We start from the raw sequence: 20,014 nt of genomic DNA, 5'->3' as shown, positions 1-20,014 counted from the left end.
CAATGAAAGTACTTTACTCTTTTCTTACATATACGTAAGTATTATTTTTATGTATTAAATGGAAAGAAATGTTTCTTAAAATTTGTAATTTTTAGTATGTTATGTAATTCTAGTTTTTATTTTAGTCTTAGATTACATACACTTTTAAATATTTAATCAGCTGTTATGATCAGTTACTCTGTGTAGTCTTTGTACAAAATACTTTTTTACTATAATTTGAGTAATGTCTCAGATGCCTACTTTTTACATTTACATGAGTAAATATGTCTAGAAGTAGTTTTACTCTTACTGGAGTACATTTTTGGGTACTCTGTTCCCCTCTGTTTACATCATATACTGTATGATGGCATTTTTCTCCTACCGTTGTAGCTGTGACACACGGCAGTGTGATGCTAGACCACCCAAAAAGGAAAACGCCCATCTGGTGGATTCTGTTTGCATACATTAGTTGCAACAGAAATTGTTTACTTAACACATTAGACCATAAAACTGTTGCCTAATCGTGTGTTAGACAAAGTCCTGAAAAATGGTTTGGAAGCATGGTGAAAAGGTTTATGTGTGCATGCACTTATTCAACGCATGGGGCTTTTTTGATGCTTGACTGAATCAGTCCTCTTTGACACTGAAGCAAGAAAACAAAGGGTTGCCATGGTAACAGTCAAGGGTGAAGGAGGAGGGTGTGTCTTTGGCAATATGCAATGAAAACGGTTATTGGCCGGCTGAGTGGCAGAGAAAACGTTCTGTGGTTTTGGTGCCATTCCTGCTGCTCAGTAAGTCTCCGCTGTCCTTCTCTTTCTGTCTCCCAAATGTCTCCCTTGTTGTCATCTTGAAGTGAGTGGGACTGTGAAGAGAACAAATACTGAATATTAATGAAGCCATAGAGAAAAAATATGTATATCGCTCTGACTCTCTACTTCTGTTACTCATTTACTTGCTATGTTTTTCTCTTTGGTTTTAATACCTAGTTTATCAACATATGTTAAATGAAGTGGACGGATTGCTAGAGCAGTCTCACGCTGATGCTTAATGTTTACAAGATCAGTTGACCCTGACAAAGATGTCGGCTGAATGGCAGCAGTGGTTATTTCATGGATCACAGAATTTTATCATGATTGGTGCCTTTACAAGTCAGAGGCTCACTGTTCCGCTTGGATGTACCCCTAAATTCAATAACATGACTCATTTTTTAGGAGGAAAAGATCAACAGGGTACTTTGCATATTTATTACAGTGGCGCAAAACCATTTAGAGTGTCAGAAATTTATGGATGGCCATCTCGATTTTCTGGTCAATCCGCCGTTTGGAATGGTTACCTTCTTTCCCAATTTTCCCTTTCTGTCGGAATACACAGACAGATATCTTCAGATATTTTCACTTTTTTGGCATATATATACCAAGCAACCATTGTTAGTTACATCTTGTCAACTGCTTATTAACACAAATAATGAATCATAAGACACCCACTAAATTCTTTTAAGCATCTGGATTTGCTGTAGACAATTTGAAGTTTAAACCAAACACCAGAATGGGCAGCAATGGAGATTAAAGAGAGTTTGAACGTGGAATGATTGTTGGTGCCTGAAAGAGTGGTTTAAATATTTCAGAAATTGCTGGTCTGCTGGGATTTTCATTCACAACCATCTGTCATCTGAGATGATGAAAAATGGTGTAATCCCAAGCTTAAGTAGTTCTCATTTTCTGTTTGATTATATGTCAATTGCCTGCATATTACCGTAACTGAATATATACATCTAATATTAATTGATTAAAGAGTCTGAGACTGAAAAATCAACAATTTGCATCGTGAGCAAACTTCTGAGCAGTGACAAACCTTCATATAAGTAATATTAATCTATCCTTAGGGTGGTATTGTCTTTAAAATGCAAAAATTAGGCATGTGTTTTTATTTCTGATATGCACTGACAGCAGTTTAGTGGATATCATGATATTTTGAGACCCAGATTATCTGTAAGATCTAAAAAACAACACGGGATGAAAAATGAAAAATGAATGACTAAAAAGTGTAAAGATCAGAAAGGGCAATGAAAAAAATATTGGACATAAAAGTTTAACCTTTTGTGCAGTGCAGTCGCGATGCTGTGGATTTTAGCACCAAAGTCAAGCGAAAATCTGGAAAAGGATGAGAAGAAACCACAGCAGGGTAAACAGTTCTCATAATTAAAACCAGGCAGAGAGACATTTATTAGCCAGTTGTTCATCTGAAGATGAAAATGTTTTGCTACATTCCTCTTGGTATGGGGCTTTTAGATTGTACGTTGCTTTATTGATAAACCTGGGGGGAAAAAAGAACTATGCTGGTCCATCTTTTTCAATAAGCCTCCTTTATCTCTTTTCTTCCACTTTAAATCCATAGAAAGTGATGATAAACTTCGTTTCAGCAAAAACATGCTGTATAATATGATAGCAAGTATAGTTTTTTTTTCCCATCGACAATATAAAACGATTAATTTGGACAAAAAGAAAATAGAAAGTGTGTTTTGCTGTATTTAGAAAATCGTAACTATATGAGAAGTTTTCTACTTAATCTTTACCCTCAGTTATTTCTTCTTTCATTTATTGTGCTTTGGCTGTCTCTTGTTTAAGGCTGACTGTCTTTCAGAGGCGTGATCAGAGGTCATGGCTTAATATTCCAGGCAGAGAGACATCAGTATTCCCGAGGCCCACACTCTAACTGAGCCATCTGCTGCTTCCGAATTGCTTCTCTCGCCCTCTGTCTGCTCCTCGGCCCAGCTTTTTAAGCTCACACACATTCTCAATGCAGAAATATGCAAATATGCACACGTGTATCCGCATACAACGCGTGTGTCTGCAAAAATAGGAAAGCATGTAAAGGTAATTCAAAGCTTTATCGAATGCTTGCCGGCGCATTTTCCTGCACACGTGAAGAGGGCCTCAGCAACTGCTCCCCGACTGTAGCTAGAAACACACAAATGAGAAATACTCAAGGCAACACCGGTGTGCAGTTGTTGCTGCCTGTTTGTGCTTGTGTGGTTTCCAACCGCTTTTTGGTGATGAAGGTAGCAGCTCGCATGAGTGCTAACATATCAGAGCATTTGTATTGCAGGCAGATACTTATTAGAAGTAGAAATAAAGGTATAGAGATGGAACCAACTGCATTTTGTTTTTCCTTTTGCCTTCATCTTCTTCGTAAGTCCATTTTTATTCAAGTTCAGAGGAGTTCAGATGGTGCTCCTATAAGCACCATCTGAACTTTTTCCCTTACTTGCAAAGAAAGAAATTAACCTTCTCCCATCCCAACATTTTTATGACAGTATTTAAAAAGCTTTTTTTTTTATGCAGGTGATAAAATTGACAAAAAAAATGTAAAAAGTACAAATGTAAAAGTAAAAGGGATACATATTCTATCAAGCTTAGAAAGTGCGATGGGTTAATAAGTCGATTAAATAAAAAAAATGAGAGTTGCTGTGGTGCAGGGATAAAGCGTGTTACTCATGAGGCCTCTGTCCTCCATGCAGCCATAAAGGTAGGCTTGAGTCCCTACCTTTACTGCATGTCTTCCCCCATTTTCCTGCCAATTCATTATCAAATAAAGACTACTAGATCAAAAAATATCCTTAAAAAAAAGTTTCTCTCAAATGTTAAAGCACTCAGGCATAAATAATACTCTCCATAAAAAACTTTTATTTGCAAATGTGGTTGTTGGAGAAATCAACCTTCTCTCATCCCATGATGTGCAACATTTTTATGGCAGTATTTAAAAAGCATTTTATTTTATTTTTTATTATGCGGGTGATTAAATTGACAAAAAATGTAAAAAAAAATAAAAATGCAAAACTGAAAGGGATATATATTCTATCAGGCTCAGAAATAAAATGCATAGTGTAATGAGACGGTTAAATAAAAAAAGAAAGACTGTAGTCATTATTGTGAATGACAGTGAAATAGCATTTAGCAAGACAGACAAAACAACTAATTAGTTTTCTGTCACTGATCTCAGAATAAACTGAGAATGAAACTATTTTCTGCTGTTCCTGCGAAGTTCTCTTGTCATCTCACTTTTTGTTTTCCGCTTGTCAAAAAAAAGAAGAAAAGGGAAAACGATATATACCAAGTATGCTTTTGTTTTAAAACTCTAAAAAGGAAGCTTACTAAGTCTCAGAAAAATGCAGTGCTTTGAACTGCAGTCTAAAAGTGTGTAAAATCTGTTTGTGTGTAGCTGAATCTGGAACAAAAAAGAAAACTCATAAGTTTCTCGTTTATTAAAGCTGTTCAGCAATTGTTCATGGATGTAATATGCAGCTGCCTTGGGGATAAAATTTAAGTTGCTGCAGTGATCTATGATATGCAAACTCATTTTTAATGCAAGAAAGTGTGGGAGTGTGAGCTTGAGAGTCGAAGTAGGGTAGGAAATCACAATAAAAACTGTGGAGGTATTTGTATCGGGTTGTTTGAAACCAGAGGCTGCTGCTTGTTTGGCAAAGAAGATTTAAAATCATAAATTCGAGAGTACAACCTCTCTCTTTAACCACAGATGTAAGTCATGCAGTAATTCCTTCTAAATCTGCCACAATAGGAATAAACCAGCAGGACAGATCTCCCACATGTCTTGTGATGGTGGTATTATAGTCTATTTATGAATACATTCAAATATATTAGCAAAAGCAGAAATCTCAAATACATGTAATGCAAAGCAGATTTAGAGAATGCCACTTGAATAAGAACCTAAAAATCACACAAAATAAACAAAAAAATAAAAATAAAGCTAAAGTGTTGTATGAATTTGTAAGATAGCAACAGTCTGTAGCACCGTGGTGATTATGCGTTACTCTTAAAAACCCAGAAGACAACAAAGAGGATGTCAAAGGTTATCATTCCCCAGAGGATGCAGTTACCCCTAGTTACCAATCCTGACTCTGAGCTGTAGGGAATCATTAGGGGTGGGGCTGAGCTCTTAGCTGATGGAACCGGTTTATAGTATGAGGATAAAGAGAGGGTGGAGTCACAGAGGTGCATGCTGTGTGGCAGCCAGAGGGGGATGGGAGGAGCGAGGAGAAACATGAGGGAGGAAAAGCAGGGGTGCTCTTATTACAGCAAATCACAGACCTATTGTGTATCACATCCCAGCTCCAGGTAAGACATGCAGTCACTGCATCAAATGGTAGACAGTGCTCATTATGAGGCTATACGTTTACGTATCCTGAATTACGGAGAGGTTGACAAGCTAAAGCGAGATGTTTAAAATGTGTAACATGTTGCTTTATTTCATCAGGTGTTCTCATGTGTCCGTGTAATCAGGAAGCTTTGTATTGTGGGGCCTGAACTCAACATGTATGTGTTTTATGAAGAACTTGAAACTGCATGGATAGATGAAAATCTGCAGTCTTCCTGTCTGTTTTAGACACATATTTCCAGGCATGTTGAGAAAATCTAATCAGCTGTTTTAATCGCTGGAAATGGGAGACATGGTTGAGATGAAGGAAAGAGAATAGAGCAGCAACAGCAGCTCTCTCTGAGGGCAGTCGTTCATGACAACCTAATGACACAGCAGAGAGAGGAAGCTGACAAAACAGATGAGAGTAAAGTAAAATGTAAATGTAGAGCGAACGTTTAAGCTTGATATTGGAAGGCAATTGAACTAGTATCTATATAATAATATATTCTGAAAGGACATTTCTTTATGAATTTTGCTTTTATTTTAAATTGATTGTCTTATTATTTGTTTTAAAACTAATCTAATTTAATAAAATAAGCTGGTCAAAACAGTATTGGGTGTAATCAGTAATATTCCTTTTAAATTTGTAAGCTCTATTTTTTCCACATTTTAATAGCACCAATTTGGACTGTGACTAGTTTTTCTTCATTTTTCTTTTTATGCTCGAAGTTAAAAGTCCAAGACAGAAATAAATCTTGAAACTGTCTAAACCTAATTGCAAAAGATTATTCAGCCATGCGACGACAGGTTGTTCAGAAGATTCTGAACATTTGTAGACACTCTGTTTACTTTTAAATAGCTTAGAGTGAGTGACACTCACTGGCTGAGCTTACTACTGACAATTAAAAAGACAGAATTATGCTAAGTCGGCTCAAGATGTTGCTCAAAATGTGCATGAAGTGCAGAAGAATGAGCCATGCTTTTTTTGTAGGAATACATCAAATTCTCAGGCACCAGAAATAGGGTAAATGTAGAGAATGAGAATAAAATATGGATTTTCTGGACAAAGAGCACTTGGATTATTGTTTTTTTTTATTTGTTGTTTTAAAAAGTATCAAATGTGATTTTATTATTACTTTTATATTAGTACTTTTGCTTTTAACATCATTTGACATCACTCAGGCCGTGTTTCGTTGTGTTTCTCCATCTCGTAGGTTCAGATCAATAACAATGCATGGCTTGTAGGCCACCAATCATGGCCCAAAGGAAGAGGCCTGGGACCAGCGGGGGAAACAGCATGTCCGGTCCCGGCCCTGCCTCCTGTCCCGCCCCTCGTCCCGCAGAGTCATGTGACCTGAAAGCCTTGCCAGCACGGCAGCGCCCATTACGCTACCACAAAGAGCCTCACAATCCAAAACACCAATCTCACTCCTGCAGCACCCAATATTCCTCTCCCAAGCCTCCTGACGTGGGCCGCGGTCATCCCGAAGAAGATGCTGATGCAGATGTTGACATGAAGCAGTACAGCAACCAAGATGTTGACTCACAGCTTGAGAATCAAAGGCCAGCAACGCCGTCCACGCCTGAGCATGACCCTCATGAAGGGGAGGAGCACAACCACCACGATCAAGCAGACTTTCATGGTGATGCTGACAGTTTGGATGATGACTCCAGCTCTGACTATATCAACAATACCTCAGAGGATGAGGAAGACTATGACGATGGTGAGTGTGCCATGAGCCATCTTTGAGAGAACAGGATATTGATAAATACTTTAAAAGGTTCTATACGTTGGTCACTGAGTTCAGAGTGGAGTTAATATGAGACATCATTTGTAACAGTGATTCAAGAATGCTTCTGATTTTTTAAGAAATGAATCAATAACTTTCTGTTTCCAATTGTTAACCTCCCTAGGACTAGCAGAGGAAGATGAGGGAGTCACTTACTACATTCGCTACTGCCCTGAGGATGACAGCTACCTGGAGGGAATGGACTGCAGCAGTCAGGGAGACTGTAACCACAGTCACAGCCAGGGCAACTGCTCTGGTACCATTCAACAACATGGATCCCATGCTAGTGAATGCCAGGAAGCTGAGGAAGGATGGACAGAGGAAGGAGAGGAGGAGGCCGAGCGAGAGTTGAGAGAGGAAGAATGGGTTGAAGATGACGAAGGAGAAGAGGCAGCGAGAGAGGAGTGGCAAGAAGAGGAAGAAGAAGTGGTGGAGGAATGGAGAGAGGAAAATGAGGAGGTGCAAGAGGAATGGATAGAAGAGGGCCAGGTGAACCAGGAGCAGTGGGCAGAACGAGAAAGGCACAGGGTGGAGGAGTGGGGTGAGGGAGAAGGAGAGGTCCGATGTGAGGTGGTGGAGCAAGATCCCGATGAACAGATTTACAATGGGAGACCAGAACCCATATTGGACCATCACCACCAGCCTTCGATGCAAGACACACACCACACCCAGCGACATGATCGAGAGGAGGGGGAAGAGGCAGAGAGTGAGGAGGGCTGTCCAAATGAAGAAGAAGATGAAGAAGCCGACGAGAAGGAGAGACATGAAAGAGCTTACACCGGAGACTATTTCCCACCTGAAGACAATGGGAACTCTGTTCGAGTCTCCCCATACCGCAGCCGTAAGGTGCTGGTGGTGGAGGGGGAGACAGGGGAAGAGGCAGAGGAGGACATTGACCAAATTGTTGCTGAGATCAAGATGAGCATGAGTATGGGGAGTCTAAGCAGTGGCACCGACCAAAGCCCAGAGGAGCTGGCACAGGACCCTGTACCAAGTGACTACCCTCACTCTAAGCCTGAGGCTGCATCCTATCCACCAGTTCACCACCATCACGACAGCAGGCCCAAGTCCCTCAACATCCCTTCCATGCACCACAACAACTCTGACCTCCAGCGGGGCATCAAGGCCCACCCACGCACTCCGGAAGATAGACAAAGATGGGCTCAAGAGCAGGTAAGTTTCTGAAACGCAAATCCTTTAACTGGTGATCATCTAAACCAAACAGGCTTTCAGGGCCCACTGGTTGGAGCTAAATTATAGCTCCTTTTTTTCTGACATTTAGACAGGCGTTGTTTGAATTGTTGTATATGTTAGTCTAAAGCATGGAAATGGTGCAATATTTAAAATGTTTGTGGTAAAGAGCTGAAAATGAGTAGTAAGTGACATGAATAGTTGCAGCCATCTCTTTACCTCCCCCTTATTTCTTTCTAAGCTGTAGATAAAGAGACACTCAGACTCTGGATGGACTCAACAACATGTAGAGTTGCCATCCTTTAAAAAGTCAAATAGTTAAAAAAAAGAGGAAGGAATTTCTGGTGAGCAGCGAGCTGATAAACACCTGCTCCGCCATGTGCACACATACTCATGTCCTTATGCTTTTGCTCTCAGCGTCTCATTTGTAGTGCAGAAGTGGGTCAGCGGAACGAGATAAAATTGGAAAAATGCTCACTATGCGGCAAATTCAGATGACTCTCAGCCTTGTGGAGATCATTTGGTCATTTCATCTTCTGTAATCGAATAAAACGTTCTCCATGCCGACTCACTGTGGCCTTCAACTGAACGTGGGCAACGATAAATTTGATTAGAATTTGACTGTGCAGCTTTGAGTCAAAACGTTTTGTTTAACAGAGAAACGGAGAAAAGTTTTGTTGGAAGTCCTCTACACCCAAACCACTAAGCACAGAACTGTATGTTGCATCTTTAAAAATGAACATTATAACTGTAATAGTCAATGTGTTATTTTTGTAAAGCTGGAATCGTTGTTGCCAATTAGATTGTGTATAAAACTTTAGTTTTAAATTATCCTAAAAACATTTTTCCCCCAGTCAAATCGTCAAATGGATACAAACATTTTTCTAATCTTTAACGATCCACTCAAACCACAGTTTTATTTGCTTCGGTTATATTTGTTTTGTCTAAAATATCTGATGGACATAATTTATTCCTGCAAGGTTATGGCATTTTTAAAAAAAACGAAAAAAACAACAACATTTGACTCTTTGTTCATGTGATCTGGATAGTTGGATCTGGATAATGGCTATTTTCTTTGCAGTTTCTGTTTTATTTTATTTGTATGTCATCATTGTATTATTTTTTTACGATTTACTTCTTATGTAAATCATTAAAAAAACAGTTCCTGAAAAATACATTGTTTGGACAGGAGTATCTGTCAGTCTAATGCATGGTAATAGGTACTAGATTTGTAATGATTGTGGTGACAAATGACATTTGTATTTCTCCAAAAGTCAAAGAATATAGTTGAAACCTTTCTCCTCCCGTGACCTTACCTAGAGATTTACTGTATTTTTACTTATCTCCCAGACCTAAATAAAAGCACACATATTCAGGATGGACTCAAATTTACTGACTTTTTATAGCCCACATTTAATATCGGGGTTTGAAGGGTTAACATGATGCCATTCATCTGTTTGTATCCACTCATTCTAGCAGGGTCGCAGGAGGCCGGTGTCTGTCTCAAACGATCTGATGAAATTCAGATTTATGAAATTCCCACGTTGTGCGTTTGGGATTTATTTGAATAAATGTAGTTTTGTACTGTACAGCGTTGCATTTAGCATTCCGTCCTACTAAACAACAACAACAACAACACGAAGCTCATTAATGTAATGTGTGTTTGCACTACAGAGTCGGGCGCCATGATGAATACTGATCAGTTAACTCTCTTCTAAAGGAGGACACACAGATTCACAACATGTGCTGCTTGTCTGAATTTCCCTATTTCCACTGCTCTGAGGAGGAGGGTTTAAACAGCAGAGGCTTTTTTATTTCACCCTTAATGCCAGTGAAATTAAATGAACAGCGAGGGACTGCTAAATTGTGCTTCTTCTAATTTTTTTTCCTTTGTATTCTGATTGTGCACACAAATTGAACAAGCTATGCCATCATTAAAGATGTTCCACTTGGTTAAATACTTCTCCCAGTACGGCTTTATCCGTGTTCCAATGGAGGAAAAAAAAAGAAGAAAAACACATTTTCCCCTTCATTCATAAGCACGTTTATACATTTACATTGTCAGGGAGCATCGTTACTATAAAACACAGAAAGGCAAATCATCTGCATTAACAGAAAGATGCATTAACAGAACGCATAACCACCAGATTATGCGTTTACTAGTTTTTACGTTATATTGTTGATTTTGAATGTAGCAGCGAAGTCACAGAGCTTCCACATCTGGTTTAAGATGTGAGGAAACACAATCAACTTTAAAGTCAATGTTTCATCGGTAAAATGGTTTGAAACTTCTGAAGTCTAAGTGTTCAAAGGAAACATCCCATCGTATTTAAAAAATACATATAAACAGGTTCCTCCAACTCAAAGCACTACTGCCTAATGAACAGAAGAATCAGAGAGATGTTAATTCTGTATTATATCTTTCCTCCTCCGTTCGTTCTGCTCTGACACCTTTGCTGTTGCACCTGTGTGTTCTGTGTTTACCTGACAGGTAAATAATGGTCCAGAGCAACCTAGAAAACAGCAGCGCTCCGACCTCAATGTTCCCTTGGAAAACAACAATGTACCAGAGGTAAGATGCTGCTGAATATCTAAAAACAGCTGCTACATTTCCCCTTTAGTTTTTATGCACAACTTTAGTAAGAACGGTTGTTATTTTATATAATATATATGTGTGCAAATGTGTGTGACTAAATGAGCAGCTGTGTAATTACAACCAGTACTCGTGACTGCTGCTCGCGGCATGATGGCCTTGTGTTTGTGGTTTTATTCATGAAAATTCTCCCTCATGTGCCTCTTTTTGCAATTTAGTGAAGCTTTCTGAGCAACGCAGTAATCTGGTAGATGCAGGGAGATTATAGTTTGACATTCAGAAATCAAGACTTCCCCTTTATATTTCCACTTTCTTTCCTGCCACATCATCATCGATCTGGAATGACATATTTGCACGTATTTATTCATGACCATTTCTTCACCACTTATGGGAACAGCACTGAATAAATAACAGAGAGGAATATAATTGCACGACCATAAGTGAGGGTTTCAGCAAAATCTGAATTGAAATGTGCCTAGTTCTAAGCAAGTAAGTGTTGTCCAACATGGCTGATTCACTAGAATGTGAGTTAATTTATTGTAACTTCTTTAAAGAAAAGGGGTAGAGCACTTTAAAGCAGAAAAAAGTGATATAGAAGCGACTCGTTAGTAAAACTATATTGGCAGCATATGTCTTTAAGTGAAACTGATTGTGATAAAAAAAAATGTTTTTAAAGTAAATTGAGAAATCCTGGAATCTTGCAGGATTTAAAAATATTAAATATTACTGTAAACCATGGAAAAGTGTAGCTCAAAGCCACAGGTAAACACCTGATGAATTATTATTATTATTATTATTATTATTATTATTATTATTATTATTATTATTATTATTATTATTATTATTATTATTATTATTTTATCCTATTTCTGTCTTTCAGCCAGCAAAGAAAGTTGCATCCTTCCCCAGCTTTGTTGATGGTGAGTTATTCTGCTTCCTAATAAGCCCAAGATACTACAATCATACTACTAAACAACTCCAACAGGGATTATTTCAGTGTCTTTCACTGACCTTTGATCTCTAGCCTTGGGATCAAAAGTTTAAAATGTTAAGGCCTTAGTCAATAGTTTTCACTGTTACATAGCAAGTTTATTTTTGCTTTGATTTTTATGCGGTAAAGTCTCTGCACAGTGCCCTGTTACAATCATATTAAAACTATATCATAATAGTGTATTTCTGTGAAATGAAAGGAAACGAGACGTTTATAGAACCAATAAAATCCTATTTTTTTGTGGATCTAAAAATGTGTGTTTGAATACCTCTGCAAGGCATTTTTTAAAAATTGCAGCATGTTTTGAGATCAAAACGACGCCACTAAATGATTTAAGGTTTGGCAAATCTCGAGACCTTAAGAGCAACAGCCCTATTTTTAACAAGGCTCAGAGAACCCAGTGATTATAGTACCTTCTGCAAGGCACACGCAGCTTCAGTCAAAACGTCATCTGTCTGTGTTTGCTCCGTCTGTTCATCACTTGTCCTCTCAGTCCCTGGACCCTGCGAGCCAGAAGACCTGATTGATGGCATTATCTTTGCTGCTAACTACCTGGGCTCCACCCAGCTGCTATCTGAGAGGAACCCCTCCAAGAACATCCGCATGATGCAGGCACAAGAAGCCGTCAGCAGGGTCAAGGTACCAAAAACAACTTTCTGTTACATGCACCAATCCTGACATAAATAGTGCTTACTGTACTGTAAAGTCATAACATTTTTTTTCTCCAATAAAACTCTTACATATTTAATATGTGAAAAACTGAACAGTAAATTGAACTCTGAAATTCAAACTAAGTCATTTAGGCCCAGAAAGTTAACTAAGGTTCAGGTTTTTTTTTTTAAGATAATGATTCTGGTTGTTCTATGATCTGTGGAGAGAACATCCACATCCACAAGGAGAACATGCAAACTCCATGCGGTGGGACCCCTGGCTGGGATGTTCTTGCTGCAAGGGAAGATCAAGCTGCATCTCTATGCGGCCCATGTTAATATTTCCCTTTGTGTGACTCACTCCCTCTGCTGTGTTGAGATTGTAGTCTTCAAGGACAGGTTTAGAACAATGGGATGGTAGGTAAAGTGCCTCTTTGGGCTGCCGAGTTGCTTTATTCATCTGTTCTGTTGAGCTGTTAGGTAACATCGACTGCAAAACGTCTTTCTCTCGAGAAAACACAGACATCTTTATTTCCCGGCTATACTTGGAGTTCCTGTGCCAGGTGACTCATTTCACTAAAGAGCAATGTCGTGAGAAGATTCGTGAGAGGATATTTGTCCAAATGCTTTGATGCTTCGAAGTTTCAATTCCCTAACGAAAGGATCTGAGCTCCCTCTCGTGTGAACACAACCAAGGAAGCCTTCCTAAATATTGGATGACCTCCTGCACAAATGTCCGCTTTTAAAAACTGACATAATGTAGTAAGATCTGCTGTGGAGGGGTGAACTTATCTGTTCTGGATATGTTTTAAGAATAAAGTTCAAGGACAAGTTCAGAATTACAGTGATTAAAGCCATTAAGTTTTCTCCAAAATAAATTGTAGCGTAGCAGACGGTGTTTAACATTTTTAAAATTCAAGGTTGTTAGTTCTGCGAGATTGGGCAGCTTTGCTGCTGGATGTTCCTTAATCCTATTCACCAGTTCTTTGAACTTCATCAGTGAACTCAGTCACACAGGCTTTATTCATGCTTATTTTCTTCAGATCAATCTGAGGAAGCAATCGGTTAGTGCACTGAAGTTCTGCCGAAGCTCCCCGAAGCAAAGAACGGAGGAGAACATTTTGGCAGGTGTATTGTTGTAGCTCATTTATGCAGATCCTGTTTGCCTGACATTCACTCAGTTTGATGTAATATTTATGAAGCTTCATCCCCACCCCTACCTTCGACTCCTTCCTGTTGTCGACCCCCTGCCGAACTGCTCAGCGCCTCAGTAGATGTTGCCGAGAGCCTTACATCTCTTGTGTTGCATGTGAGCTGATGAAACTTCTTAAAATAATAATAGAAAAGCTTCTTCCTCTGTGCTATGACTTTTTCTATCTTTGTAGTTCGAGGTTTGGAATATTTTAATGCAGAGATATCTGGTCGTTTTTATATAAATGTTGAATTGAATGTTATATCGCCTTGTTAAAATCTTCATGCCACTTATGCTTTTCCACATTTTGTCACATTACAACCATAAACTTGGTCTGTGATAAATGCATACTTGTAAAATGAAAGGAAAGCAGTACGTTGTTGCTAATATTTTTTTCCAAGAGCAAATCTGAAAGTGTGGCATGTATGTGTATTAAATCCCCCTGAATCAATAATAAATGTCTTACTCAACAAGCTGCTGGTCCTTTGGGGTATTTCTGTACCAGCTTTACAAATCTAAACACTGAAATATTTGCCCGTTCATTTTTTGCAATGCAGCTGAAGCTAAGTCAGACTGGATGACGAGCACATGAAGATCAATTTTTAAGTCTTTAAGTAACCAATTTCAACTAATGTATATGCTTTCATCACATGCAACTTGTGTGTCAATTCTTTTACAGCCACTACCAGGTTTTTTTTGGCAGAATTTAGCTTCAGCCATCTTTCCATCAACTATGGCCAGCTTTGCTGTCTCAGCTGAAGGCAAAAGCTTGCCCACTGTCCTGCCTCCTTCATGGTTCACTAAACCAACCTTACTATAAATTTGACATGTTTGTTGGGTTCCTTGGTTTTCCCTTTGTTGTTTGTTCCCTACTTTTCTTTGACAATTCTTTACAGAACACTTATATTTACCCTGAGATTACTTGACTCAGAGTAAGACCCTTTTTACAAATTAATTCATATGAATTTGATGTTAGTGTGCCAGAGTAATGGGGCAAAATACAAATGCACACCACACTTTATCCATCTCATAAGGTTCCAGTGAAATACATCAAAACTTGTGGTTTTAAAGTGACAAATGTGCAAAAGCTCTTAAGGTGTATAAATGCTTGAACCGCAGCTAGAGATGTCGAAACATTAAAAACTGGTTCATTTAGTAATTGTAATACAAAAAGAAAACTATATGGCTCATTGCTTTAATGTGTTATTTTCCAGCTAGAACCATAAACATTAGTTTCTAAGTGCCTTTAAACTGTTTGGTTGCACCCTATTTTTAGTGCAGCCAAAAGAAACAAACCCCTGGCATTCAGTAAATCCTCTCACTACCTAATCTTCTCTATTTTTTCTAGATTTGACGTTGATTTCTGTCCTGCTTGTATTATTGCGTCTGTGAGGTCTAAGAGCTGAGCCCACTGGAATAAAGCATTTAGAAATCTTCACAGTGCCTCTAATTGGTTTTGAAATGGCGCTATCCTATTGGCCAGTGTGTTTTGTAGGAAAATTACTTGACCAGAAAAGTGGGGGATGAATCATGTGCAGTTGCTGAAACCAATCAGATAGAACTTTGTCACAATTTAGAAACAGGTACTATTTATGGCTGCTTGTTTTTAATATGCTGTGTTTACAAGAGAAGAAGCAATTATCACCCTGTGTAATTACTGCTTTGATTTGTATCTGATAATCAACACTGTGCTGTGCACGCACACACATACATGCGCTCGACACAGTCATACACGCCTCTTCTGTCTCCGTCACGCTCCCTGTTTGTTAGAACAACATGTGTTTCGGGGCTTTACTGTCTTACCCGTATTTTCTTTATAACCCTCCTTTATGTCCTCCTTCTCTTCCTCCTGTTCTCTGTACTCCTGTTATCTGCTGACCTTGTCCCGTCCCAACGCCTGCCTTCCTGCCTGCCTGCCTGCCTGCCTGCTTGCCTTCCTGCCAGAGGGTTCAGAAGGCTGCCAAAATCAAGAAAAAGGCGGTGTGTAATAAACAGAGCACAAGGAAGAGCCTCTGGTCACTCTCCTTCCACTCTCACCTTTTTTCTTTTACATTGCACTTTCGCTTGTCTGTGTGTGTGTGTGTCCTTTTTCACCTCTGTCTCACGGGCCTCATGAAAGAAATTGTTGCACAGAGCTCAACAATTTCTGGCCAAGTTCACTTTTTGTCACTCATTCGTTTACGCATTCAGCCGAGTGTAAAGGTGGTTTTGCTCTCCAGTCTGGGATTCTTATAAAAACTTTGAAGCCTTTTCCGCTAAATAGTTTTACAAAAAAATGTATGAAAAGGATCACAGGTCTTTATTTTAATAATATAGAACAACTGCAGTGATGTGTGATTACATAGTATGAGAACCAGCACACAACTCTAAATAATTGTCTGACTTCATACTGTGTTTATAAGAGGATCTTCAGAAACCAAACAGGTTTTGTGATGTTGCTTTGGAAATTTGCTGGGATTGACTTGCTTCTTCTTTCTACAAGTGTAATATTTTCTGAAGCTCTGGCTAATGTACAAGTTACAAGCAGGGTTGATACACACCTTGTCCAAAAGTTAATTTTTTACCTTTTTTTAGTCCATAATCAGTCTTTCCACAGTGCATCAAGATTCAGCAGAAAAACAATTTTCTCATCCCATCAACATGAACTTTTAAAAAAATGTTGACAGGTATAGTTATGTGAAGAGGCTGACCCCTGGGCCTGGGATTACACATCCTTGGTATTGTACCAAATCTGTAAGGCAACAATGTCATCAAAACATGCATAAAAGTACCAAACAGTTATAGTTAAAGTTAGAACAACAGGGAACTAAAAGGGCAGTTCACTTAAATAAATAAAAAAAATAAAAAGGTTTTCTTTGGTTTGAAATGTTATTATGGAAAATCTAATAATCTTTTAGTAGACTATATATGTACAGGTAAAATATTATGCAAGACAATTCATAAAACAAAGTGAAATAAACTGTTTAAGCTTTTTATCTTGCTGGGCTTTTTTTGGCAAATTGTTATGGACTACATGATCATTCCTACAAAATAAATTTAGCATTCAGCAACTTGAACAGAGGTTCATGCCTCACATTTTTAATCCTGATCTCTAAATGTCCACACATGTTCAGTGTAAATGTCACGGAAAGCTGAGTAGAAAGACCTTTGAAAATCTTTTGTTAAGCAACCCACAGCCTGGAGGAAACTGGTATATACTTTTATAATAATAATAATAACCCCTGTAGATACTGCATATGATCCAAAGGACATGTTGGTTTTCAGTCTCCTCTAAGCAGCAGTGCTAATAATTCAACTAAAATAAAATAAGACCTCAGTTGTTTCTATACTCTTATTCAGATTTGCAAGCTCTCTATGTGCAAGCACAACCCATTTTTCCTAAAATAAAAGCAGCCTAAAGAATGAGGTTACATTCAAGAGACGATTTTCCAACACCTGTTTGTAACTTTTTCTAATCTGTTCTAGTTTGTGTCCACTTTTCTTCACTTAGAGAGGATAAAAAGAAATAAACCGGTATTGAGGGGCCGCTGTCTCAAATAAACAGCTTGCCATTTTTAACACGAATGCCTAAACTTTCCTGACATTTGCCTTATTTCTTTATCACTCTTGGCTGATTTCAAATGCAAAATACAGTCGTAATTAAACCAGAGCAAATATAATTTTATTAGTTTGCAGCTCACAGTGATTAGAGGGAAATGTACGCCGGCTTGTTCTGCTCTCGCTGGTGTAACAGCCAGCTGGTGAGAGCTTAGTGTTAAGCTGTTTTTAGTTTCCGCTCCAGTTCGCCATGCTGGTGCCAACACAGATGATCTGAGTGGACATCACTGCCAAAACGCTTCCCTTTTTATCGTCGCTTGCGCATCACCTTTACGCTCATAAACCTGTCCATCTGACAAGCAGCTCTCCAACTGGATTCGGCACCGAACATGCATGCAGACACAAACAGGGGTGTCCACAAACACCTCAAACATTTCAAACCACAACTCTTATTTTTGTATGTCCCTCTAGAATGCTGATGGAGATGCTCAGACCCTGACTGAGGTCGATCTGTTTATCTCTACCCAGAGAATCAAGGTGCTCAATGCAGACACACAAGTAAGTACTCCTGTTAAATAAAAGCAGTCTTTTTGTTTTTTGTTTTTTTTAAGGTGCCTTTAATCAGTTTCACATTGATGAATAAGGAAGGAGATGCTGGAATGCACAGAAGTTGAAATAGTTGGAGCTTAGCCACTGCTGCCAGCTGCATCTTATAAAACCACGGCTTCCATTTGTCTAATCTCAAGACGTCACATTGAGATTTCCCTTTAGAAATCGTGTGCAAACATATGTCGAGCATGCCTTTTTTGTGATATTCAAATAAATCAGTGCGTGGAAAGGTAAAAGTTACATTTGTTCTCCATATTCCTTATCTCAGTTGTTCCCAGAAATATTTTTCCACTCACGTAAGACACTTTTGCACAATATTTTTTTAAAATTATATGGAAACAGCAAATGATTCATTTGCGGTGCCTCAGCCTTTTTCTTGGTTTGGCTGTCAGATTTTCAGTGTGGGCAGGCTCCTGGTAAAAAACAAAAACATAGAAAATAACGTGCTGCAATGCGGTTTCTGTCTTCCTCCCTTTCCTATCTGTTTGCCTCTGGTTCTAGCACTTCTGCGAAATCAATTCAATCCAAAAATGTACTTATGTCCTGCAGTTGCAAGCTTTATGTGCCCTGCATGGGTGGCTCCTGATTTGGGTTCATTATTAGAACAAGTCCAAAAGTGGGCTGGAAAAACAGCATCCATTAGATTCAGATAATAAAACTGTCACAGAGTTAATGAAATGAAGAAAACTGCAGAGAACTTCAGCATGTTATTATAAAACATGAACAATTAAAACCTCCTCTGAATAAACACACATTATTTGAAGTCTGCTTCTTCTCCAAATCGCTATTACATTCGAATTTAATGCCTCATGCAATCTACTTTACCACACAAGGCTATTATTAGGCTGAGTAAACAAATATCATTACACTATTAGAATAGGCCTAAGTTCTTTGTTTGGTTTTGTGCATGTAATATAAGCTGAACCAGATAATCTAATTTAGAGCAGACTGTAATTGAGTTGTAATCTGTTTTTACAGCTTTATGAAAATCTAAAGAGGACATATTTGAATCCTGTTATCACATCTTTTTTCTCATGAATGATGCAGCTTCAAGGAAAATCTATTATTATAACGCAATAATAATCTACCATATTTCTTCATAGGATATACTGTATATTCTAGTAACTGAAGTGCATGTAAGCAATCTCAATTAGACACAAATGAATTACAAATGCATTTTCAACAAGGAACAACTCAAAGCATTGTTCCTAGCATTGTGCATTTATTTGCCAGCAAGATGGATTCAGTATTAGCTGTCTGATACTTTAATAATCAGGTAAAAGTTTGGAAATCGAGTCTGATTTGTGATGTTTGGGTTCCCGTGCCCACAGGAAACAATGATGGACAACGCACTGCGCACCATCTCCTACATTGCTGACATCGGGAACATTGTGGTGCTGATGGCAAGGCGGCGGATGCCTCGAACGGCCTCCCAGGACTGTATTGAGACTACACCTGGAGCGCCCGAGGCGAAGAAGCAGTACAAGATGATATGTCATGTCTTTGAATCCGAGGATGTAAGTGACTAAAAAAACAAAAATCCGTCCAGCTTTGGGGAAATGTTAGTCTTTCCCAGGCAGTTCCTTTAAGCGTTATGTTTCTTTAACTCCAGGATGCCACTTCCATCATATTCAAATGGATTTTGCTGGGGTTTTGCTTTGAGACACGATTTGGTGTTCTTTAGCCTGAATACAGCAAACGCTATCACATTTCACTGTCAGCAGTTCAAAAACATCTCTGTGCACCTCACAATAACTGATCAGAGGAACCCACTGATTTGCATTAATAGGAACTAGCTGGGCACTTTTGATTTCTTTTAATTTATTTATTTTCACCCCATGGAGCTGCTGCCTGCCTCGTTGAAGCCGTTTCAGGAAGACTTGGCAACAGGAACAATGTTGCACCGAGGAGCCAGCAGCTCAGTTTTCACTGCCAAGTGGTATAAAGGCTGGACTCCAATCTGTCCCCTCTTCATCTAATTTTGCTGCCAGAGTTTTAATGGAAGTATTCAGCCACTCATCCATCAGTTTAGAAACTGTTTCTGCTGTTGTGGCTTCACTGGCTGCAGCCACCATTTCCTGTTTGGGACTTTTTTTATCTTGTTTTCTTGGGTACAATTAATTCACCGAAGCAGCTTGGAACCTCACAGAATTTCCATTTGGTTTCTCTCTGCAAACCTAAAGGAAGCCTTGTGCTGTTTTCTTGCACACATAAAAAAAATGTTCATGTGTTAGCCAGATTAGCTAATCCCACTAAACTCTTTGAATCTCCTCTCCATCAATTTTTAAGTTTTAGATTACCTCCAAAAGTAAATGTTTTTATATATAT

General features: G+C 38.7%; 1 protein-coding gene across 4 annotated transcripts in view; it reads left to right on the top strand.

The window, feature by feature from the left end:
* apba2b (amyloid beta (A4) precursor protein-binding, family A, member 2b) overlaps positions 1-20,014 on the top strand; it is a 47,738-nt gene that overhangs the window by 20,844 nt on the left and 6,880 nt on the right. For 2 of the 4 annotated variants that reach the window (XM_008405206.2, XM_008405205.2), the window contains 8 exons: positions 6,348-6,857; positions 7,048-8,096; positions 10,606-10,686; positions 11,588-11,627; positions 12,192-12,337; positions 15,485-15,520; positions 17,549-17,635; positions 19,018-19,203. In XM_008405206.2, coding sequence (XP_008403428.1) covers positions 6,368-6,857; positions 7,048-8,096; positions 10,606-10,686; positions 11,588-11,627; positions 12,192-12,337; positions 15,485-15,520; positions 17,549-17,635; positions 19,018-19,203 — 2,115 coding nt within the window. In that variant the 5' untranslated portion in view covers positions 6,348-6,367. The remainder of the gene's footprint in view (positions 1-6,347; positions 6,858-7,047; positions 8,097-10,605; positions 10,687-11,587; positions 11,628-12,191; positions 12,338-15,484; positions 15,521-17,548; positions 17,636-19,017; positions 19,204-20,014) is intronic. The other 2 variants (XM_008405207.2, XM_008405208.2) reach the window with 2 other exon arrangements.

The sequence above is a fragment of the Poecilia reticulata genome, linkage group LG3 (assembly GCF_000633615.1).
Source record: "Poecilia reticulata strain Guanapo linkage group LG3, Guppy_female_1.0+MT, whole genome shotgun sequence".
NCBI lineage: Eukaryota > Metazoa > Chordata > Actinopteri > Cyprinodontiformes > Poeciliidae > Poecilia > Poecilia reticulata.
The sequence above is the reverse complement of the archived record's forward strand: the minus strand, read 5'-3'. Positions and strand labels throughout refer to the sequence as shown.